At 44.5% G+C, this 26,234-nt stretch overlaps 2 protein-coding genes across 23 annotated transcripts in view; both read right to left on the bottom strand.

The window, feature by feature from the left end:
- SORBS1 (sorbin and SH3 domain containing 1) overlaps positions 1 to 26,234 on the bottom strand; it is a 176,438-nt gene that overhangs the window by 7,250 nt on the left and 142,954 nt on the right. For 13 of the 22 annotated variants that reach the window (XM_072869676.1, XM_072869673.1, XM_072869685.1 and 10 more), the window contains 9 exons: positions 23,103 to 23,204; positions 21,723 to 21,772; positions 18,574 to 18,749; positions 14,640 to 14,728; positions 12,896 to 13,063; positions 11,409 to 11,455; positions 9,533 to 9,647; positions 9,300 to 9,425; positions 8,041 to 8,235 (listed from right to left, as the gene is read on the bottom strand). In XM_072869676.1, the coding sequence (XP_072725777.1) occupies positions 8,041 to 8,235; positions 9,300 to 9,425; positions 9,533 to 9,647; positions 11,409 to 11,455; positions 12,896 to 13,063; positions 14,640 to 14,728; positions 18,574 to 18,749; positions 21,723 to 21,772; positions 23,103 to 23,204 (1,068 nt within the window). Of the gene's footprint in view, positions 1 to 8,040; positions 8,236 to 9,299; positions 9,426 to 9,532; positions 9,648 to 11,408; positions 11,456 to 12,895; positions 13,064 to 14,639; positions 14,729 to 15,450; positions 16,969 to 18,573; positions 18,750 to 21,722; positions 21,773 to 23,102; positions 23,205 to 23,771; positions 23,838 to 26,234 lie in introns of all 22 variants that reach the window. The other 9 variants (XM_072869670.1, XM_072869667.1, XM_072869689.1 and 6 more) reach the window with 5 other exon arrangements.
- LOC140655326 (sorbin and SH3 domain-containing protein 1-like) lies at positions 4,131 to 8,016 on the bottom strand. The gene has a single exon (XM_072869691.1). The coding sequence runs from the start codon at positions 6,296 to 6,298 to the stop codon at positions 5,354 to 5,356; it is 945 nt and encodes a 314-aa protein (XP_072725792.1). The 5' UTR covers positions 6,299 to 8,016; the 3' UTR covers positions 4,131 to 5,353.

Genomic DNA, 26,234 nt, shown 5'->3' with positions numbered 1-26,234 from the left:
TACCAGGAGGTGCAGCCTACCAGCATCAGAAACTTGGCCACGTTCCCTTTGCTGGCAGGATCCTCACAGGGACTTCCATGAGGCAGCTGGGCAAGGGCAGAGGCCGAGCAGTCCCCTGCCCTCCTAGCAGCCCCCAGTTCCTGACAAGACACACAACTGAGTGGATCCCCTCTGGCCTCTGCTCCAGAGATCCAGGCAGCTCCTACCAAAGCAGCGGGTGTCTCTGCGCTAACTCCCAGGGCTACAGCAGAGCCTTCCAGTGAGGTGATGAAACACCCCAAAGTCAGCAACTATGCAGCATTAGCCAAACGGGTTGAAAAACTGACCAGATCAGATCCTATAATTTTAGGCTGTAAATGTACCACCCCACTGCTTCAAACAAGTGACCTTGATAGCATGGCCTAGATGTTTGCTTTGTTTTTTTTTTTTTAAACCCCTACATTATTCTTGCAGGGAGAGAAGAGAATAAAGAAAAAAAAAGGTTTTATAGGTCCAAATGCTCTTCAAACATGGGTTCAGAAAGCCCATGTACTACCTACAGTGGTGGCTCCATGTGCCAGAGGTGGCCGAGGAATCAGCGAGTGTGGGGCACAGCTTCAAAGTATAAAACACAAAGGTTTCCCCAAAACACTGAGCCAGCCCTGCTGCTGCTGGAGGTAAACTGAGGGCCCTAAAAGTGACCAAGTATTCACAACCTGTGCGGACAACTCAACTCCTATTCCTTTAGTCACGCTATGTGCTTTGTTAAGACTAAGTGAATAAACTTAAGCAGGTGCTTAAGTCTCTCTCTCCATGTCTACAGACTATACAGTCTGTATAGTCAGTAGTCTGGTACAGTCAGTCTTGAAGCACAGCTGGCCACTGTTTCCACCTCATACAGAGTTTGAGGATGGATCTAAAGAGCACCACAGGTTTGTAAGCATACCAGAAAAAGGTTCTACATTAAGAGCCTAGAAAAGCCTTGAGGCAGGTTTTAACTGTTAGGAAGGCAGATGCTGGGGCTACTCAACAGTGCTCTCCCTGCTTCTAGCGAAGTCAAGTGTCATCAGTGTGTCTATCCATTGCAGCTCTTGTTTATGTGTCTTCTTCCATCCTTTTCTGGTGGGAGTTAAAGGACTACATAAGCAAAGAGAAAGCTAAGCAGAGCAAACTAACAGACAGGCAAGACAGACAAACTGGTATCCCCTCAGAGAAAGGCACACATCAGCAGTGATGCTCCCACATGTGAATGGAGAACCATGAGCAGGCAGGACTCCACAGCCCAGCCAAAAGAAAAAAGGAAAACGTCCACACACACCACGCCCCAGCTCTGGTGAAAGCGAGGGGAAAGCTGTCCAAAGAGCTCTCACAAAGGACACTGAAAAGGCTGCAGTGTGGAGCAGCCTGACCTAAAGGCTGTCAATGGAAAGACTCTCCAGCCCCTGGATCAGAAGCTGAAGGCTGTGTCTACAGAGAAAAATGCATGTCCCACAGGGAGCAGGTATCAACGCCTGCTGCAGGCTATGCGGCTCTGGCTTGGACAATAAACGCGCTGCGCAGAAATGCTGCTGTGCTGAACCTGAGGAGCAGCAGAAAACCACTGGGGGGGATAAAAGCTTACCTTGGAGATGGTGCTACGTAATGACCATGCTAAGTAAGTGCAGCTGGTCTGTGCTGGGCAATGTGGGGTCTAAGCATCCTCCTCATACGCTCTCCTCTCTACCAGCACAAAGTGGGTAAAATTACTTACCACTCTGCCTAAGTGGTTTTGCACAAGTGGAAAGGTACAGACAGCCCCCCACCGACATCCCTCACACTGCTGGGCAATGCAGAGACCCTCATCCAGCCACTCCTGCCTTCCCCACCCCACGGCTGGCTGCAGTCCAGCCCCGGGGCCAAAGCTGCTGCACTGCTCACACACTCACTAGCATCACTGCTGGCTGTCACACTAAGAGGACCTCAGAGTAAAACAGGAATTAAACCAGAAAATTTCTGAGGGTCCTCTGAAATAAATTAATTTGATAGATTACATTACTACTGAATATCATGTTTTACTGGAATATTGAAACAAAGTATCTGGAAGTTATACTTGAAATATCTTTCACATGCTGTGGGGTTCTTTTTTCTTTGTAGTTTGGACTGTGAAACTAAACAAAAGAGAGTAACTTCAGAATAGCTAAAAGAGCCATTGCACTTTATATTATTACTTAACGGAACAGGCAAGAACACAGTCCTTACAACAGCCCTGTATCAAAGGGGTCTTAAACCTGCAAAAACCCCTGGGTCAGAGTTTCATAACTGGGGAGGTTCTCTATAATGAGAAAGAAAACTAAAATTCAAAATGGTAAAATACCTCAAACACCTGGGATGGACAGTAATGGAAACAAAAACCAAATGTAATGTCTCATTTCCATGTGTATTAAGTGCTTTTCTCATTTGATTAAAATCAATGAAAAGATGACAGATTTTTGAAAAGGCCTCCAGGGTACCTGCAGTTCTGCTGAAGCCATCAGCCTCTGTACGGGTCGCACAGATAATGAGAAGTAATTTGCACACATAAATACCACTCCTGCTCCCTAAACAACTGTAGGCCCAGAGCTGGAAAGGAGGTCAAGACTACTGATAATGTCACACACAGTTTTAACTTGACACTGACAATGCTCTGATTGTCAAGGCATATAAAATACAAATTTTGGCTTGACTTCGACTCCAAAGAAAGGCCACAGGGTCCTATTACAACCAGGTGCAATACCCAAAATAGAACTGCGTGCTAGTCAGCACTTGGGAGAAACATCTTTCCCTAAATGTGGCGCTCTGCTCCTGCTCTTTTGAATCACATACATCCAGTGCAAGCACCAGCAGGACCAAGCAGATCAGACGTCAGGAGAAAGGCCAACACAGAAAACTTTTGTGTATTTTTAACATGAAGCAGAATATGTATCCTATTGGACTCAGATATTGAAACTGAAAGGGAAGCAGGAGGTGGTTGTTCAGTAAAAAGCTGTGCAAGCTCACAATCGGAGGGAAATGAGGTGAGTAAAGGCAACAGGAAAATTTCAGGGTTAAAGCTGTATCTTGCTCTCATAAACTGATCAAGAAAATAAGTAACATTGACAACTACTTCCCACACTCATCCTGCATAAGCAGCCTGGCTGGTTCACTCATCGAGCCAAAGATTGCTTCCCCAATACACATCACTACAAACTCAGTCCAGTTTTTGCTAATTGTGAGCTTTCTGTTTCAAATATTGCCATCTTGTGGAAGCTGCCTGGAAGGACTGAGGAGACACCAGCAGCTGCGAGCACTGCTCGCTCCCGGACGCCGGACATCCCAGCCACACAGTGCTGAGGCTGAGCTGGTTATGCTGCACAGACCCTACCGCATTCCTCTTTAGAGACGTTTGTAGCTCTCACCAACAGAGCTGAGAACCTCTGAATCCTACCTGAGAAGGCTGGAACAGGTCCTTGACATTGTGGATACCAAGTTATGTGTGCCTTACCCCCAGCTCTGAGACACTCAAACCCTGAATCCTGATCTCAGGTGGTTAAACAAAACCTGAACCAAAGTATCTCATGCTACACCATTCCCATTAACAAGACCACCAATACTGCCTTATAATGCAATCGAGCTGTAGGGACTCAAGGTCAGAACTAAATAAGCCCTGGGTTAATCCTTTGGAGGAACAGAAAATCAGATCCTCAGCTGGTACAAACTGTCAGAAACCCAGACTTGAGCTATGTGGATTTGCACCAGCTGAAGATTTTGCCTGTACCTGCCCTTCTGCACTGCCTGGAAGTCATTTTAAATGATTTTTTTAAAAATTAGAATTCTGAATTAAATGACAGGAGAAATCTCACCTGTGGAATCAATGAATGGCTAAACAAGCATATGACAAAACAATGGCATGGCATGGAATCAACTCTAAGTAATGGAAGAGTAATCAGCAAAGATGATTACCTGTGGCTTATTGACTCTGCGTGTAAGTCTGGGAGGTGGCTGTGTTGTGACAGTAGAGGAAGAGAGGGCAGAGGAAGAGAGAGGAGCAGATGAAGAGAATGCTTTTGAGTCTGCAGTCTTTTGAAGAAAAGAAAAGTTGGTCAGCTTGGCACACACTCTCTTATCACAATCACTGCTAGTGATAAAGAGCATCTACTATCCAGTAAATTTGATGCACACACAGCAAACATAACTCCATGCAAGGGCAAGTGCAGTTTCCAGCTTGTTTGTCTGAGCTGACCACCTCATTCTGTTTTAAACATGCAGGTTATGCCTGTAAAAAATGCTACTAAAAATATATCCAGAGGGTAAACAGCACAGTCTTTATACAGCTTTCAATACACTTCTGGTTATGATTCAAGCAGAAATCAAACAATTTGTCATAAGATTTCCCAGTGTGAAATGCGTCATCTTAGAAAATCTAGTTTCTCATTATTTAACGTTGGCTAGATGGGATATGTCACGGAGGCTATTGCAGTGCATCCAAGACAGTATTTATAATGCTAAGATTTTGAGCTCTCCAAACTTCCACTCTTATACAAGGTAGCATGAGGCTGCTGTAATGTATTTTGGCTGGCTGTAGCCCACAATGGACCCCAAGTGAACTGAGAGCTGCAAAGTAAGGCAGATCTCCTATACCAAGACTGGGGGCAGAAGATACCTTGTAGAAGCTACTGGAAGGTTTCCCTATGTTCCTTCTCCTTGTAAGAAACAGCTACATATAACTAAAAACTCTTGGGGAAAAATATTACTAGGTCTAATTCTCATTTGTGGCTAGACCCTTTCACATCATTTTGGAAATGCAAAGGTAATAAATTTCACTCAGTGCATAGATAACAATCAACCCTCCCTGACTTAGTCATGCACATCCCAGACTAAGGTCCACTAAACCACAGCCTCCAGGATCAACAGGGGACAGCTTTTGTGATTCTAGGAGCCAGGCTGACATTTCAAGGCTTTTCAGTCCTTGGCGTTTGGAGGAACGAATACATTCTATCACCAAAGATGATCCATTGCACACTGGAAAATCTCTGAATAGCAAGGAATTGCCTGTATTCTACACAGTGAGGCATATGGGCGTGAGGCCTGTGTGATACTTCCATCTGACCCATCTGGTAACAGCACTATCTGGGACAATCACCTCATTAGACATGACCAATTGAGTCAGTCCTGTGTTATTATCTATTCTAAAATAATTTTCACTACACTGCTCCTGAGCCCTCTTCTAAAACTTTTTGATCTGCTATCCAGCGAATGCCACTGGTGACCCCTGGAAGAAGGTCTTAGCATCATCAAAATGACATGTGGCAGCCACTGGCTCTGCCTGGCCAGCAGAGCAGCACAAACCTCAACACACCAGTTAAAATCAGGGATTCATTCAGAGCAGCACACACACATGCAGGAGAAGTACCTTCTTTTCCCCGCTTTGAAACTTTCCCAGATCACCTTTCCTCATGCCTCTTTTCTCTGTTTTACCTCCCTGCACAATAGCCATTAGCTCCTGACACAACTTGTTGTCCTCAGAGGAACCCACAGGTCTCTTTTCTGGGCTCACATGCATGTCTAGTTGGGATGGTTTCAGGCAGCGCTCGACAGAGATCTTGGGAACAGCATGAGCACCCTGCTCGGGGTGGCTGCTGCCCTCTCTAGTCTTTTGGAGCCAGGCTTGGCTGCCAGTGGTGTCACGCTGCTGTGCGAGGATGCTGTCGGGGCTCTCCACTGCCCAGCGAGGGGAGTTAGAGTAGCTCACGCTGGGAGAAGGGGAGCCAACAAACTTTTCTTCACTTTGCGGAGTGGCCTGATAGAAACTGTGAGAGGAGGACTGAGGTCTGGATGAGTAAGAGGGCAATGGGGATTTAATGGACCTGGGAGTCGAGGAGCCAGAGAGATGAGAATGGTGGAGGCTGACCGTGGGGGAAGGGCTGGCTGCAGCAGAAGGCGAGAGATAGTCAGTGTGAGAGAGGGAGGCTTCAGGCGGAGGAGGCAATGGAGGAGTTATGGCAGGAGTGGTGCTAGGAGACACTCCCACGGTCAGAGCAATCCACTCAGATGTGACCGCCTGCACCTCTGGAGATAAGGCGCGGCGCGCGAAAGGCAAAGGCGGAGGAGTTGGTGTATGGAGCAGCTCAGAGCTGGGAGACTTGAAGGAAACAAAAGCAGGAGAGAAAAAGAAATGAATAAAAAAATAATAAAGGAAAATACAAAACAACCGAGCAAAAGTAAAAGGAGAGAGTGCCAGTGTGCAGAGAAGCGGATCTGTGACCAAGCATGGTGCATAATTTCCCACGGACAGGTGCACCGTGTTGGAGAACATGCTGTCCATAGTCACTCCAACCACAGAGTCCAGTCTGTATCTGTGCTGCTAATACCCTGCTCCAGCATTTGCCAGGATCCCAGACACAAAACATCTTGTGGAAGACCTTACACCTCATACCATATGCCCTAAGTCCCTCAGGGAGCAGTTGAAGCCACCATCCATGATGGCAGCATGCAGCATTTGACTGGCCTGGCAGTAATAGCTAGGGCCCCAGCAACTCACACTGTGGACCCAGTCAGAATTCACTGCTGCAATGAATTTTGACTTTATCCAACTCTAGCATGAGCAATGCCCGCTCCTCAAGAAACTTGCATTGCTGAAGCTGTGGAGGAGAAAGGGATCAAAAAAGCCAGCTGTGGCTATTTGGTCTTTAGGTGATCAAAGTAGGTCCTACGTTTATAAAGGCAGAACACACAACCGAGTTCTGCCCTTAGCTATTACCACCAGCGACGTCAGTGAGATCAGCTACATTAGCACTGATCAGAGCATTTCTCAGTCCTCTGCCAAGTCAGGCAAAAAAGTAAGGGAGAGAATTGATTTACTAGGGGAGGAATCAAAAGAATAGCAAAGGAAACCAAAAAAGGGTGGATATGATCCCTTCTATCTAAGGGAGAAGCTTGCAGAGAGCCGGTGGCAGACAGGCCACAGCTATGGAGAGACTGCCAAGCTCAAATAGAAAAGCTCAGCTGAAGTCCACTTTGACAGGGAATCCCAAACAAGCAACAAGTCTTTCCTCTTTACACAGTGGCTAAGAATAAAACCACTTCTTCTAGAGAAGATCCAGACAGACACCAGGCACGAGCAATGGCAGCCTTTCCCATCCGTCCTGTACCGTATATCCCTTCCTCCCGATCCCAATTCTCCACTTTTGTTCCTTGCAGTCTTGACCTCAGAATGACCTTGTTTTGGTCCCGTGGGTGAGAGGGGGGGATGCACCAGAACCTCATGGCCGCGACCCAGACACGTATGCTGACCTTCAAGCATGAGTATTTGCAGGATGAGAGCGAAACAAAGGGATTTAGAGACTCACAGACTCCCTGATATGTTTTCCATGGCAAACGTTCCGGGATCCCCATACAATTACCTGCTGCCATTTTGATTTCTGGTTTGAACTAAAGTATGGTTTATAGTGAACCTAATATTCATGGAAGATTCCAGACTCGCCTGCTCTCAAAACGTGAGTTCATTTAGCACCACTTTCAAGTAATACAGGCCGCTCTCCTGACCCTGTCTCCCAGAACCTTGGTTGTGAGCTGGAACATTTAGGAGTAAGTATACAGCTTGACTCAAGCTGACTGGGATCAACATAATGACTCCTACAGACTATAACAGTCTGTGACGCCCTTTTAATAGTCATAATAAAAAACTCACTCATCACAGTGGACGTCTGTAAAATATAAACATGCACTCAGGAGGAGCTGGATCACCAATTCATTCCATCTCTGGCAGTGAAATTTATTCACATGGCTGTGAACTGTAGCCCTTTCAACCTGGCCTGAATTCAAGTTACAGATCAGAGATGAAAAGCTGAGTCTCCAAATCCCCAAACGACCTGTTCATTAACTTTTCTCGTAAATGAAACATCACCTTTCCCTGCAGTTGCAGCATATTGCAGGGAGCACATGGCTTTTACTGTGCAAAACACTAGTCTTAGCTACAGCTTTTTTCAACTATTGCTTCTTACACAGCAATGGCAACATCCCTCTCTTCTGCAAGGTGCTGTAACTGGCTGCATCTAGTCCAAATACCTGTGGTGAAGCTGTCATGCTGCGGTTAGGGGAGAGGGACATTGGTGGGTCAGGGTAGTCGATGGCATTCTTGACCACTGGCCGTTTGAGCACCTCCACGTAAGTGACAGGGAAGATGCCTTGGCGATTGGTGCCAGAGATTCTTCCTTCATACCAATTCTCATCCACTCGTCGAATCAACGTGATCCTTTCACCCTATGGGAAGGAATAGTAATATAGTCCTGACTTTAACATATTTCATAATTCCAAAGCAGATTACATTTTTAATCTTGCTGCAGCTGACTTAAAGCAATTGGTGGTGCTCAGCCTCCCCTATTTCCCAGTTATGTGGTCCTAACCCTAACCTCTGGGTGAGAATGATATTTTTCAGTTCAGAGAAGGAGGAAATGCAGATCTTCTGGTGCTGACTTGGGCTGTCTGCAGACTCAGTTATGCTCACATTTTCAAGACCCTATTTGCTAAAGCCAGTTAAAAAAGTGGAAACCAGCAGTTTCAGGCTGACCACGAGACCCTCAGGGGTATGAGGTGTACAGGGAGTATGCAAAGGTCTGCAGTTTAAACTAGGTCTCTCTATGCTCTCTCCCGTTTTGCTGACAAATGAAGTGACTTTCAGATCCTTAATAGAAACTGCAAGCCCCACCTTCATGTATAATTAAAAGAGAAGACAGACAAGATCTAACCTGAGCATCAAAACAGAAAGCTGGCTGAGATGGAGAAATGCTGCTACTTAATCTAAATATGGCTGACTTTGCTCTGAACAGCCATTACACAACCCATTCCTACCCCTTCACTCTACAGTCAGGTCTAGCCAGTCACTTCAATACTACAGAATCTTGCTTGCCTGTGTTCAATGACTTGGCTTGTAGTACGAAGGAAGGTGAACCCAGTTTCCTTCTTTTCTATATCACCATTCTCATGTGACTGTGTGCATCTCCACTGGAGAGGATCAGACTGGAGACATGTCACCAAATATCTAATTTGCCTTGCAGAGCTAGGCTTCCAGCAGTCGTGCTCAAAGTATCTTCTCAGCTAACCCTAAGGAAGCAATTGGCACTTCTTGATTCAGCCTACCTGCAACACTCTCACTGCAACGCACTACATAATGACTATGGACTAAAAACATGGGTGATGAGAAGGAATCCTTCCTGAATACAGAGTTCATCTTATTGGAGCTTTCATGTGGAAATTGCAAGTTACTAGTGTTAAAAAAACTTCAGCATTTGTCTGGATTCAATTCATCAGTACAACAAAAGTCCTACCTTTCTGAAGGACATTTCCACTTGGGTATCCCCATTGAAGTTGAACTTAGCAATAGCATCTCCGTATTCCAATACTTGCAATGGTGATGGCTTTTTGGGCTGAGCTTTCTCAGCTGGTGGGAGGAGCTAGAATGAACAAACAGAATCAAATGAGCCACGTACAAAAAGCCCATAAACTGATCACTGGCAGAAAGGGAGTGGGCAAAGAGAACACCTCCAAGGAAAGCAGCTACCTCTATGTATGATCGTGGGAAGATGCCAACTCTGCCATGGTGTTCGCCTTCATACCAGTTCTGGTCAATCTGCTTGTAAATGTAAACAATATCTCCTTTTTGCAGAGGAAGTTCCCTGTTAACAACACAAGCACTCCATCAGAACTTCAATGGAGAACAGATATGTTCTTTTTCTGTCCAGCAATCCGTAGGTAACAAGGTCTGCATCAGCCCTGTTGATACAAATCATGCTCCACCCAAAGTGAAAGCTACATGTTGAGAATTACCCTGTTCATATCGTGATGTGCAGGGACTCTCTTGCTCTTTGGGCATCCTGTCAAAAAAGCTGGCCTATGAGGGCCCCACTAACCACACGCCCTCCAGCAGCAATGGGGTCAAGCTCAAGCAAAAGATGCCACTGGCTACTTTCCATGTTGGACATGGTGAGCAGTGCTCAATTCCTGTTTTGAAACAGGTCGTGTCACAAGTGCCTCCTGAAGAGACACGTGATTTTAATGGAAGCCAGTTTGCTGACTAGATGAACACCCCCATGCCAATGTTGATCCTGCAACGATTACACTTCTGGTCAGCCTGTGGTTGTGCAACCACTGACCTCACCTGGGCTAACAACTGGGATTTCAATCTACAGTATTCAGTGCTAAAATTATGAATGTCTGCAACTTGAGGAACTCCCACTGTGGGCAGCTTGTACTAGGCTCATAAACCTACTACTTGGGTCCCCACAGGAAAACAACCCACCCAGCCTTTCCTAACACAAGTTTCACAAGCTCTCCTTTACTTTTGTCTGGCACCCTGTTATGTTCTGCTCAAAGGAACCTTTGAGTAAGGTGTAGTTAGGTGTAACAACAGTTACACCTTACATCTGCCTGAGTTTTATTACAGGTGCTGGGGAGATGCTGTGTAAATCATTACAAATCATCACCTATAGAACATAAAACAAAATATTCTCAGGACATTAGTACCTGAGAAGAAAAACAGCAGGTCCTTCACTGAATTCTGTTCTTCTTTCTTCCCTCCCTATCAATGTTGAAATGAGAGCTTCTCCAGGCTCATGCAGAGGGAAAGGCCTCCCAGGCCTTCTCTTCACAGCAGTGTTCCCCAAAAAGAACAAGCAGTGCTGTGTGATTTACCCAAGAGACCACAGCAGGGCTCAGAGGTACAACAATGCCACCAGAAACATCCACTGGTGTATCCACAGATGCCAGGGGAGCACTGACCACACTGTACCCTTATAGGTCCTGAATCAGGAAAATCCTGAGTCAAGAGCCCACCTACATGCTTAAAGCTAGGCATCTGTTTAAGTCCGTTGCTGACTTTGGGCTATGCTTAGCACAGTGAAAAGGATGCTGCTGTTCTGCATATCTATATTATTCTGACCACCTGTACAGCAGATTTACACAGTGAGCTACTGACTAATGCAGTTCTTCCATCTCCTAAATCAGAGCACAACCAGGGATGTCACGCAGGGAATCCCTTCCGTCTCCAGCACAAGGGCAGTAACAGGGCTGCTGCCGAAAGGTCTCACCCAGCCGTCCTGCTCGCAAGCTGTGAGGAGCCAGAGTGCTCTCCCATGGGTCCACCCACTCTCAGAGCAGAGCACTCACCTGTTCCAGTAAAGAATGCGGGTTTGCCCTAAAAATCACATGGGATACAGATGCACTGAGAAAGAAGACATTCTCCTAAAGGTCCTTTAGAGGCTACGACCTGCAAGATTCATATTACTTTTCCCTGCCTTACTATGGACACCTTTGCTTTGAGCTGCTGGAAAGACACTCTCAAAACATTAATCCAATTGCACGACACTTCATAAATGCTGCATCCTAGGGGAAAAAGCAGAGGAAGAACACTCAAAACAGTAGTAACACACTGTACTCACTTTAACGTCTGCGCTTTAAAGTCAAACTTGGCTCTAGCAGGTCTCATCTAGAGATCAAAAAAATCAACACATTAAAATAATAATTAGGTTTTCAACCCTCTTCTGAGGAAAAGCACCCAAACTCTTCTATAGCTAACATTAGTCTGGGGAAGAAATTGAACGCAGGTATTCTGCTACAAGCTTGTGTGCAACTGGTACTTATAGTCCAAACATGCTGGATGGGTCTCTCCCACCAGGGCAAAAAGTGCCAGCTTCTGGTATAATGGCAATTAAGAGCTCTACAGAAAATGGATTTAACAGCAGTAAACTTTTAAATGTGGCAAACCCTGTTGAATGAAAGCTGCTCCAGTAACTATAGTTACTGGGGCTCCGGGACCAAATTTTCCTTGACATGTGAATGGAAAAGCAAAATTTACTAGCTGGGAAAAACACAGTAGGATTTTATTTGATGTGGCTTTAATTGATTATTACCTGGCCCTGCTGAATCCTGCAATGTGACCCATGTACTCTGTATAAATTGGTAGGAAAGAGACAAAGGTGAGGAGGAAATGAATAAATTAAGCACGTGTCTAAAAAAATGTCTTCAGTGGCTATAAAGCCAAAGAGGATGTTGACAGCAGGCCTAGGCTTTAAAGCTTGATTTACTTGGCTGATTTTCTAATGGCCACAAAATATTCAGACAATTTTAAAGTAATTTCGGTAATAGAGCATAAAATAAGAAGTAGTCATATCCATGTGGTACCAGACCATTTGAAACTACATGAAGGGCAGACGAGTGTACTCCATGCACATGGTGACCACCTCACCCACCACCGCAGCGCAGCACCTCTAGGGAAACGGAGCTGCTGTCCGGAGCCCCAGCAGCAATCCCTAAGGCAGGAAAAGGCATTTGGCCAGTTCACCTGGACTAGCATCCAGCCCTCGGGAAAAGTGCCTTGGGCTCATGGGAAAACCGTCTATCTCCTCCTTTGTCTCTTTCAGAAAGACCGACCAGGTCGTACACAGTGAAACATGCTGAGACTTTTTCCAATTGTTTCTAAAGGACATTAAGCATCTTTCAAGAGGAGAAGAAACAATCAATTTCTCAAAAAAACCCTATGAGACAGTCACATGGCCAGGATCAACAAGACATGAAGTTTCTAAGCATAAGGCACAGACAAGAAGACAATGTAGCAATATGATGCAAAAGATGTAGAATGCCTTTGATTCACTAAAAGTAGCTGATATTTAAAGGCATGCATCACAGGTGTGCACCAGCAATTCTCAGCAGGCATGCTTTAACATATGCAGCTTGGTATAGAGATATCAATTAATTTACCAGGCACAAGAGTCAAAGCAGATCTAAATGAAGCCAGAATGGGAAAGGGGAAGGTGGGGGGGGGGGGAAAAGACATTCTCTGAAGAGCTAATGTCGGCCTAAAGCACAACATTATGAGAGGCAAATATTGCTTTGGGTCAAGCAGCAGACTGAGGTAACTTAAACAGACCTCTGACCCAGATTTCCTCTTTGCTGTATCGTCTACATTTAGGAGGTCCCCAAATCGCTCATTAGTGATAAACTGATGGTGCGTTGGAATAACCCCTGTGTGCCTTCTAGCTGCAATATCAGCTTCTTCTTGCTCACGTTTAAGCCGTCTCTGGTCCTCTAAAAGTTTCTGCCATAAAATTGCATAAAATGGGCAGTAAATCATCTAGTTATAGGCATTCAAAAGCTGCCATAAATGTGACTTAAATAAAATTTCTGAGGTCCCAGCAAATAGCTGGGATTTTACAGTTCAACATAAAATACTGATTCTACGAACTACACAATACCCTTTCATTTTGCAAGCACAGACAGTACATCACCATTATAGCATAACGGAAATCCATCAGAGGATCTGATACAAAGCTGATGGAAGTCAACGAGGAGTTTTTCTAAGTTTTGGCCAGGTCCTGGGAGTTTCTAAGAAGATTGCTGATAAGGCAGAGGGCTGATCCAAACCCACTTCAGCCAACAAGGAGTTCCTCTCATTGACTTCCAAGAGACCTGAATCAACCTCACAGGTAAGTACCGAGGCACCAAACTCCCCTGAGCTTTGCAAGGAGCTTGGGAGAGTGCCTAACCATCTTCAGGTATCAGGTTCTCCTATACTTCCTTTGGGCTCATGTAATACACTCCGTAAAATAAAGTAAATAAAGTCCAAAGAATTATTTTGGACTTCTGAAGCCTCTGGCACACTAATGGAAACGTGCATTCTTGAGTACCTGGGCAGAAGGATTCTTCCACCTTTTGGGGCTGACTGTAGGCTGAAGAGTTCAGCTCTGTGCTAACTCATTTGAAGCCAGCAGGTCTTAGTGAATTCAGAGTTTTGCTCTTATACGAGTTTTTGTGCTGGATTTTGGAAGTGGGGGGATTACTAACTGTTTCATGGGAGAAGATAGCAAAAATATATTTTTCACATAGGAATTAAGAGCAGGTTTTACTGTATTTCAAAGCACACAAACATTATTTGAACTCAGAAAGTTAACACTAAAAATACAACTTTTTTTTCCCCCAGGCAGTGAAAATTAACAGCTTCTTGGAAAGCAATCACTTTATAACTTCTTTAACTCAGCTTGAATACAGTCAGTGCTGAAAAGTCTATGTGGCTTTTGTATTATTTTGGCTTGTCCCAGTGTTGCCCAGCCATTTCGAAAAGGACTGCTACATTCCGTCGTCAACAACTTGAAACACCATAAAGAATTCTAGTTTGCACTGGGGGGAAATGTCACACTTTCTGATAGCTTACAATAGCTTACATTTGCTGTTCAAAACCTGAGGACCCCCGCAAGAAAAATACTGTTCTCACCAGTTTGATTAATACCGACTCAAGTGGCTTGCCTGGGGAACAATAAAACCTTAACTCACTTACAGAATAACCATTTCATCTTTATCTGCGAGTACTGGAGTGTTGTACCACATCTCACATACATCTCCAACTTTTTTACATTCTTTAAAGCCCCCATATATCAGTTTGTGTAATTGATAAGAACTATCAGGTTAATTTTAAACAAAAGCTAAACTGGACTACACATTATACATAAAATCAATGGCAGAGATAGTATTAAAATTAAAACATACTAGTTCCAGCTTGTTGCTCTTACTTCCAATATACATAGCCATAGACATATAAGCTGTCCTTATATAAGGCTGAATGCTATATTTCCTGTATGTAGAGCTGCTACAACCATTATTAGGCCATAAAGGATTACCTCTTTATCGTCATGCCGTCTGCGGATAATTTCTTCTGGAGTTTCCATGTAATCAACTGGTGCAAAATGCCTTGGTGATTCTGAATCTACTTCGAAACAACATAGGGAAGTTAAAATACAGATGGATTTATCTAGCATAACCAGAAAGGAAAAAAATAGGTATTTTTAAACAATTTGTTTCCATTATGACATTAAGGATTCTCAATTGCCATTGACCAAATTGCCAATCAGATGTCAATAATTTATCCATTTTCATTTTTTTCCCTTTTGGGCTGTACTTGTGAACAAAGATCCAAAAACAGGGAGAAAATAACGGTACGGGAAAGAGTAAAGACATAGAAGGACTTTGTGAAGAAAAGATTCGCTGCCATCAAAGTATGATTTGGCATTTTACTGTTGAGAAAAGTTTAATACACGCACACACACACACAACTAGACCTTGAGAAACTGCTCCTTAAAGTAAATCATGTGGGTTTGTTTTATATTCCCATGTGTGCAAATGATATAGGACTAGAAATATCTCATGTTGAGATTCTTGCATCCCTGGAGTTGCTTGAGAGACAAACTGAACCCGATGTGATTAGAAAGGTAGCAGAAATCGTTTCTCAGAAGTGCAGCTGTTAACAAGTCCTGAACAAAAATGCTCAGCAAGGCACACAAAGGACGTTAGACACACTAGGGGAAAAAACAGAGAGAGTGAGGGGATGCAAAGGTGGGGAGTAAAAATGCAAGGGTTGTGGAAGAAAAGGGGAGGAGAAAGGAAAGCAAGAAGACAGATGAAGGGACACTGGTAAAGAACACAAAAAGCCACCTCCTAGGTACGTCCCAAGTTCACTTTGCGGGTTGTTGTTTGTGTCCAGGCTGTGACAGAGAGCATATAGAACAGGGTTCCCATTGCTTAAGGAGTCAGGAGTGTCAGCCCGGCCCATGAGGCTATCTCGGCTAGATCCCATGGTGGGGAAGTAGCTAAGCCTCTCCACAATGTCAAAGGAAGACAGGCGCCTAGGGGCTAGAGGCCTGCTTCTGGAGCACAGTTGGTGCTGGGAGTGGTGACTCTTGTCTCCTATGCTCCCCTGCAGCTGTATGGGGTCGTCTGGGTTCTCAGGGCTGGGCATTGCCAGGCTTCCCGGGCAGTCTGGGGGTGGAGTCCTGGATTTGTGTTGGAAGGGCTTTTTCAGTCGGAAGGGAAGCGGGCTCATTAGGTAGACGTTTCTGGGGAGCATGTGTCTGTCCCCATGGACATCCCCTTTGGAATCAGGGTTCCTGGAGGCCTGCTGCTGCTCATGCCTTCGGATGGTGGTGAACCTGGTGTAAGAAGCTGGGCATGTGCCTTTGCATCTGTTGATTTTATGCTTCTGAGGCCCATTGAGGTTGCTGCTGCTGCTGCCACTGTCATTGGAAGCATTTGAGAGGAGATCTATCTCATCTGTGCAAGCTGAAAGTGTGTCCATAGGGACGGCGTCACTGACATCCGAAGCTGTGTCCTCCATGTTGCTGCAGGAGCGGGAGGATTTATCTGCCAAGATGGCAGCATCCTTCTCTTCTTGGTGTGCTTTTGGCAAATCCAGAAGAAACTCTGCAGAGTAGGCAGAACTCAGACAAGTTTTAGACTGGAGAGAAGTGGTGAATTTGGTTTGTCCAGTGGAAAAGTCAAGTGAGGGCATTGATCGGGATCTCTGGATCAGCTGCTCAAAGGCACTGATACGGGAGGAAACTGTGTGTTTGGGGATCTGCTCTGAATCCTCTCGACTAAGGCTGTGCTCCATCCTGTCCTTTGCTTCATTCTCAAACTGAGATGCAATATCCCTCACGCTGCAGGAGGAGACTGTGCCCAAATGGATCCTGGACCGGTTGATCTGGTGCATGTCTTTATACAGCATTGTAAACTCCATCCCACTCTTCCTGGAGGCAGGGAACAGGTAGCCTTTCCTAGAGTTGGTGCCATACTCCTGCAGGCTCATGGTACTGCCAGATTTGATGGCATATTCCTGCTTCGACTTCATCAACATGTTTTCTATGCTTTCCCCTATGTCTACCATGAAAGCTTTTTTATTATCGAACAAGGCAATGGAGCTACGAAGGTTTTCGCAGCTTTGAGCTTTCTCATGAGACAGCAAGATACCCTTCTTGTCCTGCACAAGAGCAGCTGGAGCTGCTAGTTTGGGTTTGAATTTAGAAGGGAGGATTTCAGTAATGCAGGCTTTGGCAGCTGATAAGGGCTTCTTATGTTTACATGCGTGACCTAACATACCGGTATGACTAGCGTTAAAGGTTCGGCTATTAACTGAAGAGGGTGCAGTCATATGAGCATTCCCACCTTTACGATCCACTGGTAAGCATGCAGAATAAAATAAACACAACCTGTTAGCTTAAGTGCTAGAAAGCTATTGAGAAAGGAGAAAGAACATGCTTGGATTTCATAAAATGCACTTTAAAGAAACAAAGTTCCAAAACGTAAAGAAAAGCAGGAAGAAACTGCACAAAAAGCCGCGCTTACAGGAGTAGGTGAAGTGCTGCTAACATCTCTAAAATGAGACGCTTGGCCAGAAGCAGATCTGGAGCACTTTGAAGGTACCCTCCTAAAAAGTGCTAAGCATCATCAGCTTCCAGGGAAGCTGCGGCACCATGGAAAAGGGCAGCTGAACTCTGGGCAGGATCAGGGTGTCAGCAAGAATGCAGAGGCACTAACATTGCAAAAATGGCTTAATACCAAGCCTGTAATCACACTTACTACGGTCTCACCACAGTGCTTGCCAAACAGTTTATTCCTGGGAGGGAGAAGACAATGGGTGGCTGACTGTGCTAGCACAAGCAGGCCACATCAGCTGGCCTTGCCCAAGAGCTGCCTGCTTAGAGATTCTCTATACTAGGAATAAACTGAGTGTCCTTCAGACAATGTGGCTGGCCATGTTTGCTTTAAAAATCAAGGAGTCGGATCAGGACTTTTTTTTTTTTTTTTTTTTAAAGTCACATCCAGTCTGGGTTCAGCTTAGACTGCAGTTTTTAGGTCTGTTTCCGATTTGAGTTCAAACTCAAATGTCAAAATAACCATTCAGATTCAATTGCAGTTTGGGGAACAATAACTGTTTGAACAGATTTTTTTGTTCAGATCCAGTTTGACTCCCTGCCCTACAGGCCTGACATAATGCTGAAAAACAGCTGGAAGACGGAGACAGAGAGGGATCTTTTTGGTGTGATGTACTATTTTTAGGGAGAGCAGTTCAGAAACCAAACACATTCCTTCCCCAGTCCTCTCCGCATCTAAAGCCATTTTTAGGTTGAAGTTGGCTCAGAGATACATTCCCCAATACAACTCCCTGATGGGAGTCAGGCTCTTCCTTATCCTAATCTTCCAGAGAGCCCACGATGCAGGGAGGAAAGGGGAGGAGATGCAGCAGTCTCTGCTGCCTCACTGTCTCAGAGCCTGCAGGGCATTGATGGTTCACAGTGTCCCATGCATTCTCTGCACACCCCTCGCAGGCAGGAGGCTGTGGAGCACATGGTATCAGCTACACTAGGGTAGCCAGGCCAGCAGAGATGGTGTGGCCTGCTAAGATACCGCAGCAGGAAGAACAGAAAAGGCAGGGAAGGGCTCTAGCGTGGCAAGGCAGTGGGAGCGGATGGATAGCAAGGCCAGCCTGAGCAGCCTCGAGGAAGAACATGAGGGTGTGAGGTGTGGCTGAGGTGCTGGATGGAGGGAGATGGTCCCTGTTGGGAAGAGGAACCTGGATCAGATAAAGGGGTCATGAAAAATATTGGCCAGTGTGGGCTGAGAGAAAAAAGGAGGGAAAACTGGGGATGGCAAAGAGGAAGGACAGAGGAAACCTCAACTGGCTTGAATAGGACTCTCGACCCTGCAGCAGTTTGCCCCATATGGCCTGGCTTTTGACACTCTGTTCAGAATGTAGAAGAGGTTAGTGCCCTGACCACCTACCTTTTGTGGAAGCAGAGCTAGAAGGTCGCTTGAGACCACTCAGCCCCTGGAACGGGATATCTCCACCTTCCAGCACACTCTTGTAAATCTGCCTTTCATTCTCCAAGCCAGCAGGATCCCCCAGTGCTGGTTCTGACTCCCTCTTCACTGCATGGTAGTTGGGTGAATATGTGGAGCTGGAAAACACAAAAAAGGGGGAAGGACACCAGTAGGTCATTTCTGTTTGCTGAGATTTTCATGCAAAGTGAAACCACACTTGTAAACCCAGAATAGTCTGTGTATGAAGAACTGGTGCTGAATGAAGAGGTTACGAATACATTGTGATAATGTTCTAGGTTTGGCATTAACATAGCATTCTCCACCTGAGGGAAATCTCCCAGCTTAGTCCCCCAAAAAACAGGCAGCAGGAAAGCACTCCTCCTTTATTTTACAGATGAGACATCAGAGTGACAGAGCACATGCATGAGTTCCTTGCAGACACAAAGACATTCAGTGGATAGCTGGAAGTAGCACAAATACCTTCCAGCTCCCAGCCCTCTCTCCTTAAACGCTAGCCATGCCTGTCCCGTGCTTACAAAGCACAGCTGCTCAGGAGTTCATCTTAATCAGTTCAGCCTCCCAGTTAACACAATAGTTCAAGATTCCCAGAGCAATTTCTCAAGCCCATCAGTGAGGGACCATGCAGAGAAGCAATAGTAGGGGGCTATAGACACTACTGTTTTAAATGCCAAAGAAATTCCCAGATGTGCACAGTTCTGATCAGCTTTGCCTCAGACTTCCACTACAGGGCGTGAAAAATCCTGGACTCTAGGTCTACCATGCAGATATATAAACAAAATGCTGTTAAAATAAGTACAATTTTAATTTCTTAGGCCTTTAAAGACTAGACATTTATTACAAATCCCTTTCCTCAGGCATGAATCTAAGCACGAGTATGCCCCCACATCTGATTTCTAGATTTCACTGTTTCCTCTGTAAAAAAATAACTGACAATGCCATGGTATAAATGGCCTTTCCAGGTACAAAAGACTTGCTGAGCAATCAGGCAGACAATGTTTTCCTAAAAGCTAAGCTCATCTGATACCAGTTCTTGTGCTCAATCAGGCTCTTCAGAATAAGATGCAGTCTCACACAAAGCTATTCTGGGGCTAAAGCATGACTCCTGTAAAGTTTGAAAAAATAAAAAAATAGGTCATTTGCCAATTCATGGAAACGTTTTGAAAGCTGTTTTACATCCTGATGTCCAGGAGTTATTTAAATTTATGTGAGTGTGGCAATGCTTGTGGTTACGCCTGCTTGTTGTGGATAAATTTGTACATGCATCTGTTTATTTTGGATAGACACTGTACTTATGGGGGTACAGAGAAAGCTTTCAAACACAGGGAGGACTGGCTGTAACTCAGAGGACTGGCTATGGAGGTGGAATTACACAATGTCTGGATCACAAAGAAGATTTTAGTTTCCGGACAAGGAAAACCAGGTCATATGCAGTCCCATAAATTACTTTCTGGAGTAAAAGCTTGTGAAAAGCACCACGAAAGAGAAAGGGAATACCGTCACTTTTTCAACCTAGGCAATGCTCAAATAGACCCATGGCTACAGAGCTGTTGTGTCTTATGGGGGTTATCCCAGTGTCCCTCTGTCAGGTTTCCAAGGAAGCCCTGCCACTTGCTGCAGAGAATAATGACTTCCCTGAGGTCCCTCACGTGGGAGGTAAAAGCATTTTAGCCTAGTTGTTAAAAACCAAAGGGTTAAAATTATTATCCTTTGGGAATACACCTGGGGGAGAGAGAGGAAGCATTTGGCAGAGTCCCTTTGCCGGTTGCTCCCTCATTAGGGCCAGCAAGCAGTACTGTGGGGGCCAAGGCCACCTGCAAGATTAGAATCAGGTGAATGGAAGGAAGAACACCACTGCAGAAAAGACAATAAACTCCAGGTATCTTTTCTCCCTGCTCTCTAAAGGCAGGGCAGGGAAGAACATGCAACTCTGCTGGGTCTCGCTGTTGTGTCCCATTCCCAGCCTACCCAGGTTACTTCCCCTTCACTGGCTCAGATGCTGGCACTCCTGCGTGCTTTGGGTGGCATCAGAAAGGGCACAGACAGTGCTGCCGTGAGCGGAAACCTTACCAGTCTTCGGCAAATATAAGCTATTCTTTTATGCTAATCCCTGAGATTTCCATTTATTTTATTGCTCTTTCCCTACCAAAACAAAACTAAACAGTCACAGGAGAAACCAACAAAATGCAGCAGTGTGCAAGTTTCCCAGCAGCATGAGCGCAGGCAGAAGGGAACTGAGTTGAAAGTAGTACAGGAGACCTTTAAGGCAGCCCCAAAGGGCAGTGAACACACATGATATTAATGGGCGTCTGGAGAAGAACAGGCCTTTCCTAACAAACCATCCATGCAGAGGGGATCGCTGTGCCTACAGACAACGTTAAGCACTCAGTCCAATTACAAGGAGCAGCAGGTTCGCAGTAGGATCTGGCTGCACGGCTTGAGTAACTCAGCACGGCTCAGCATCTTGCTCTGGATTTTTTTTTTGTGTTCCTCTTTTAAAACAAAGCAGCTCCATGCACAACTCATTTAGATAGAGTATACTGTTTATCATGTATTCCTCTGGAAAAGCAGTGCCACATTAGATCTTTGAGAAATATCGTTACTACTACCACTGTTCCCTTCCTGGAAACTGGAAAATTATTGCCTTCCATCAACTGCATCCTTTTGATCTGGTGCACATAACTGGGAATATCTAACAGGAACCAATCTATCATACATGTGTAACAGAAACAAACTTTGTTTATTCCACGCAATAAAGTTACTTGCATGAAGTTACAGTCAATTGCAAACTTCACCAAGATGGAGTTAAAGGTCTGTTTGTTTGGGTTTTTTTAAGTCACTGCCCAGCACAATCAGCAATTCTTATCTAGCCAATGCAATCACTCATGTAATCACTTCAAAATTCATTCAAGATCAAAGAGCAGATATTGTACCTGGACTCATCTAAAGCATGTGTATAATTCTCATGGTACATACATTTGTCTATATCCATCACCAAAAAAATAAAGCCAACCCACTTCCAATGCCCTAAACCCTGTCCTACATGCCCTCAGATTGTAAAAGAGACATCAAAAAGCAATCGGAAAACTTACTAGGAAGAATGGTCTGTGGAAGTTTCCAGAGGAGTAACACCTGCTGTATTCTGCAAAAGTCCAGACAAAGGAGTCATTGATACACACTTACATGTGAAGAGAAAGAAAAAGGCTTGCTTAAGTAATTTTCCATCTATTGCTTGAATATTAGCCTTTAGGAGACATTGAGGTTTAAGTCTAAATGCAATTTAAGCTGTCAATGTCTTTGCAGAAAAGCAACAATTTTCCTGAGTTCCTTCAGGGCAGTGACAGGTTTTTAGCACAGCCGATGCCTTTTTGCAGCGCCTATTCTTTTGTCTGCAAGTGAGTCATTGTGAATAAAGCCAAAAGCAAGAAGAGATAACCAGCTGGGCCATGACCAGGAGACACATGCTCATAATTATTTCCCCAAGCTTTTCCCCCAACCGGTCACTGCCCGCCTCTGCTTTAAAGGTATATTACAAATTCTGCAGCACAGTACATTCCTCAGCGTTCAAAAAAATATCAAAGCACTAACAAGAAAAGCAACGTTTCAGTTCATTTTCCTTACTTAAGAGAAGCAATGCCAGCTGCACAGGTTCAATAGCAAAAGCCAGTTCTTATCCGCTTGCTTTAAATCCATCTAACACTTCCTAGGCACATTATTTTAAAAATTGAAGGCAATTCTAGAAGAAATGCTCTATTTGGTGTCCCCTCATCTAGCTATGTAGGAAGAAAAAGCAAATCTTGGGTTTGAAAAAGCAGCTTTTTCAAGTCCTGGTGAAATGCCGCAGCTTCAAAAAAAATCAACAACAACAGAAAAAAAATAGAAAAAATGGCGTGTTACCAAATTAATCTATCATTTCATGGTTCAGGTCCTGCAGACCCTCGAAACAGCAGCAGCAGCTGACCTGCCCTAGAAGGCCATGGCAAGGTGCAGCATAAGGAAAATTGTGTAAAATCTCTTGGGAATATCCAAATCTTGGGTAGGCGTGAGCTCCTAGCAGAAAGCAGGGCTTGTATGAAGGGAGCGTAGATGGCAACACGCTTGAAAGGCACGAGATGATGACGTGACGCCAACCAAGAATTTTAAGCTGATTGCTGCTGCCTATTCATGTGAAAAATAGAGAGGGTTTTTTTGCAGACACTGAACTCAAAACCCTAAAGGGGGACAGGGGTGGGGGTGGGGGGAAGCTGAAAGGGAACAGGGGAGAGAGGAAATCACTGTATCTGAAATGGATTTCAAGCCAGATTCTCAGCATCACGTTCTATTATTTCTGACAGCGACACAGCAAGCCATGCAGTCAGAACGGTCAGAACCATTATTTATCCCAACCTCATTTAATAATCATCCAGCAGTGAATAGATTAGAGCAGAGAGTTTGGAAACAGGGATTGGCAGCATGAAAAGAATAGGAAATACCTTCTGTGGCTTTTTATGTGGTGCTTTATAAAGCTTCTCCATTTTTTCTAAATCTGCCTCTAACTCAGTCTGGTAGAGGTAGAGGTCTTTTTCTAGATCAGTCTGGTTAAAGAAGGAGAAGAAGAATGGGAAAATAATGCTTAGGGTTAGGGGAAACCAAAGGAATGTTAATTTCGAAAAAAAAAGCGAGCCTTTTTAATTGAAAAAAGACAAAGATGGTATGGACAATACACAGAAATTCACTAGTAATTAATCATGTTTCAATCATTACAGAGGAAATAGTTTTAGGCATTTAACATTCAAAATTAAGAGATGCACAGGCCTGCTAGAATCTAATTCTACAAACCATAAAGTTATAAAACCCACCTGTAAAAAAAAAAAAAAAAGATACTGTAACAATATGCAATATGCTGTTAGTATAATTATCACTGCAAGTCAAGATAGCAAAACCACCACTCTAAATTATGGCTGATTATGCTTTAAGAATTGTTTATTAAATCAATTTACTAGCTACTTAATTGTTAGGTTAATGAGCTCAAACCCAATTAAAAAAAATCACTCACAAGCACACAAAACCCAAGCAATGCTACAAAAAAAAAAAAAGAAAATCACATACACACATACATACGCGCTAGATGCTGTAGTACAACATACGTGAGACACAATTACCTTTCTATCCTCTCTAGTAAGGATAGAGCAATCTCCAGGAGTATAATCCCAAATCTTTTTTGGAGGCTGATGGAAAGCAGAGGAAGGAAATGAGGAAATGAAGATAAGGAAAGACATCACAGAGAATATGGAAACTGGATTAGAACAGAGGGGGAATACAATAGGGGATTTGCATCAACACTGAAAAGAAAAAAAAAAAACACAACAGAGAGATAGAAAGAGGGATAAATCTGCTATAGCACAAATATCAAGAGATCATGAGAGGCAAAAAGGAGCATACATGCAGTCTGGGAGGGGCTGTTTTCAGTAGTGTTTGAGGAAATTTTTATTTTTGCAAGGTGCTCTAAGGGATTTTGGACTCTCTAGAGGGAGCCCACAGCTGGTGGTTAAAGCATTCTTAACACAAACCCAAAACAAAATGGGGAAAAAACCCACACAGTCATAAAAAGCATTTGTTTTGCTCATTCTTCTTTTCCAAAGCAAAGGGTAAAACAAGGGCCTTTGATAAAGAAAAGGGAGAACCTTTCCCACCCCTGCCAGACTATGAATACATACCATGTGAACAAATGGCTGAATTTCCAGTGGTGGCATTGTGGGGCAATGAAAATGCAGAGTTGTTATTTTTTATTTCATTGTTTGGTGGGTTTTTTTGTGGGGGTTTTTGGTGGAGAGAGTGGGACACACAAAGTTTGGGAACTAGTTATTTAAAATTCATCCTACAACTGAAGATGCCAATTTCAAAATAGGATTTTCCTGTTTGGATGCACATGTAAATATCAGGGAGGATTATTCAAAGCGAAAGACCTTTGTCCTGACACTCCTATCCAAATAATGCCACGCTAATATCCTCCTTTCACCAGATAGGCACCGCTCACTGATATGCTCAAAGAGACTTTGTTCTTACTTAGTGAAATCAGAATACATTTGCTCTGTTTCCAAACAAAAATAACCTCTGTTGGTTGGCAAGCTTAGCAGCATCCTATGTGTCCACAATGACTTCTGTGACTCGACTGTCTCTGAGTCACTGACAGGGAATCTCCCAGTGTCAGTCTATCAAAGGTGAAACTGAACTACAGCACTTGGGTCTTGGTCAAAATTCCTTCAGGTTTCTAGATTGCCTGGATCTGTAGTTTGAATCTAGCCCACTTCTACATTTGGACAGCCAGTGTGTGGACTGCAAACACTGTAAATACCTATTTCTCATCCACCAGATCAGCAGCTGCAGGTAGGTAGGTGGTGCTGCAAAGAGTTAGGTTTGAGATTTGGAGGGAGGAACTGGAGGGAAGGAGGTGAGAAGGCAGGACATGCACCCCTTTTTCCAGGCCCCCTGCTTCTCCCTTTTTAACAAAGAGCTTATTTAGAGCTATCTCAGGAAAGGCTGGGAGAAAGTGCCCATGTGTGTGATCCTGCAATCACAATGGAAGACAACTGAGCTCTAGACTGACCAAATGTCATGTTTCGTGGATAGGCTCCACGGAGCTGCAGAGCCACAGGGCAGGAGGAAGGAAGGAAGGAAGGAGCATGTGGGGATTCAGTCTCAGCAGCACACTGAAAAAGCACACATGCTGCAGAGACTGATCTACCTGTCTGCAGGGCACACGCCTGTCCATGGAGCTGCCTAGAAATGCATCTGGGATGCTGGTCCAGCAAAGTGTCGCTTCAGCTGCCCTAGGAAGTGCATGTGCTTTCCTCAATGGGAAAAGTCCTGTCCTGGTTATTCTGGTGTGTTTGGAGAGCAACACCTACAGGCTCACAAGAATCCTGTGCTCCCTTTTACCAAGGATTTTCCTGCCCATATCATATCGCTGCAAATGAAGTCAGAAAGCAGGGGAAACAATCCTGTAGAAGTACACATTATCTCCAGCATTGGGAAAAAAGCTGGGACAAACAGAGAATCTTTGAAAATCCCAGGCGCTGGTAAATGTCAATTAAAATCCTCTGATTAGGCATGGGGCTTAGTCACTAGCTGGTCACAAAAATCTGGTCCTCTTGTGACCTGAGTAAGCAAAGCTACATAAAGCATGCTCTTTTGGCTCTAGTGACAAAGCTCAGAGGGAGCTTTGATGAATTTCTGTCAGGTTCCAGAGCAGGTAGCTATAAAACTCTGAGATGACATCCTCAAATCAAGTGCCTGATATAATGCCAAAGCACTATGTACGCAGTACCACATTCATGGGTTGCCATAGTTGATCAGGGAGCATAGTTGCATGGCTTTTGGAGCTAGAGCAAGTTGACATGGGATATCATTTCAAGTCAAGCTGTAAGAAAGCAGCCCTTAACAACAGTGCCCTGAGCAAGGTGGGGAACTTGTCATCAGAACAGATGCTCTTCCAAATGAGAGATGGATTGCTGGTGCAGCCTGAGATGCCCTCTTCTGAAGTAAGGCCAAGGCTGCATGACTAAAAGCACAAACACACACTTCTAAGGAACAGATATACCCTCACTTCTAGAAAGGCCCAAGGG

This window comes from Ciconia boyciana, chromosome 8 (genome assembly GCF_034638445.1).
Source record: "Ciconia boyciana chromosome 8, ASM3463844v1, whole genome shotgun sequence".
NCBI classification, from domain to species: Eukaryota; Metazoa; Chordata; class Aves; order Ciconiiformes; family Ciconiidae; genus Ciconia; species Ciconia boyciana.
The sequence above is the reverse complement of the archived record's forward strand: the minus strand, read 5'-3'. Positions and strand labels throughout refer to the sequence as shown.

What these genes read in the sequence shown, in the direction of transcription:
- LOC140655326 (XM_072869691.1), bottom strand. Translation starts at nt 6,298, where the DNA reads ATGGACAGCATGTTCTCCAACACGGTGCACCTGTCCGTGGGAAATTAT.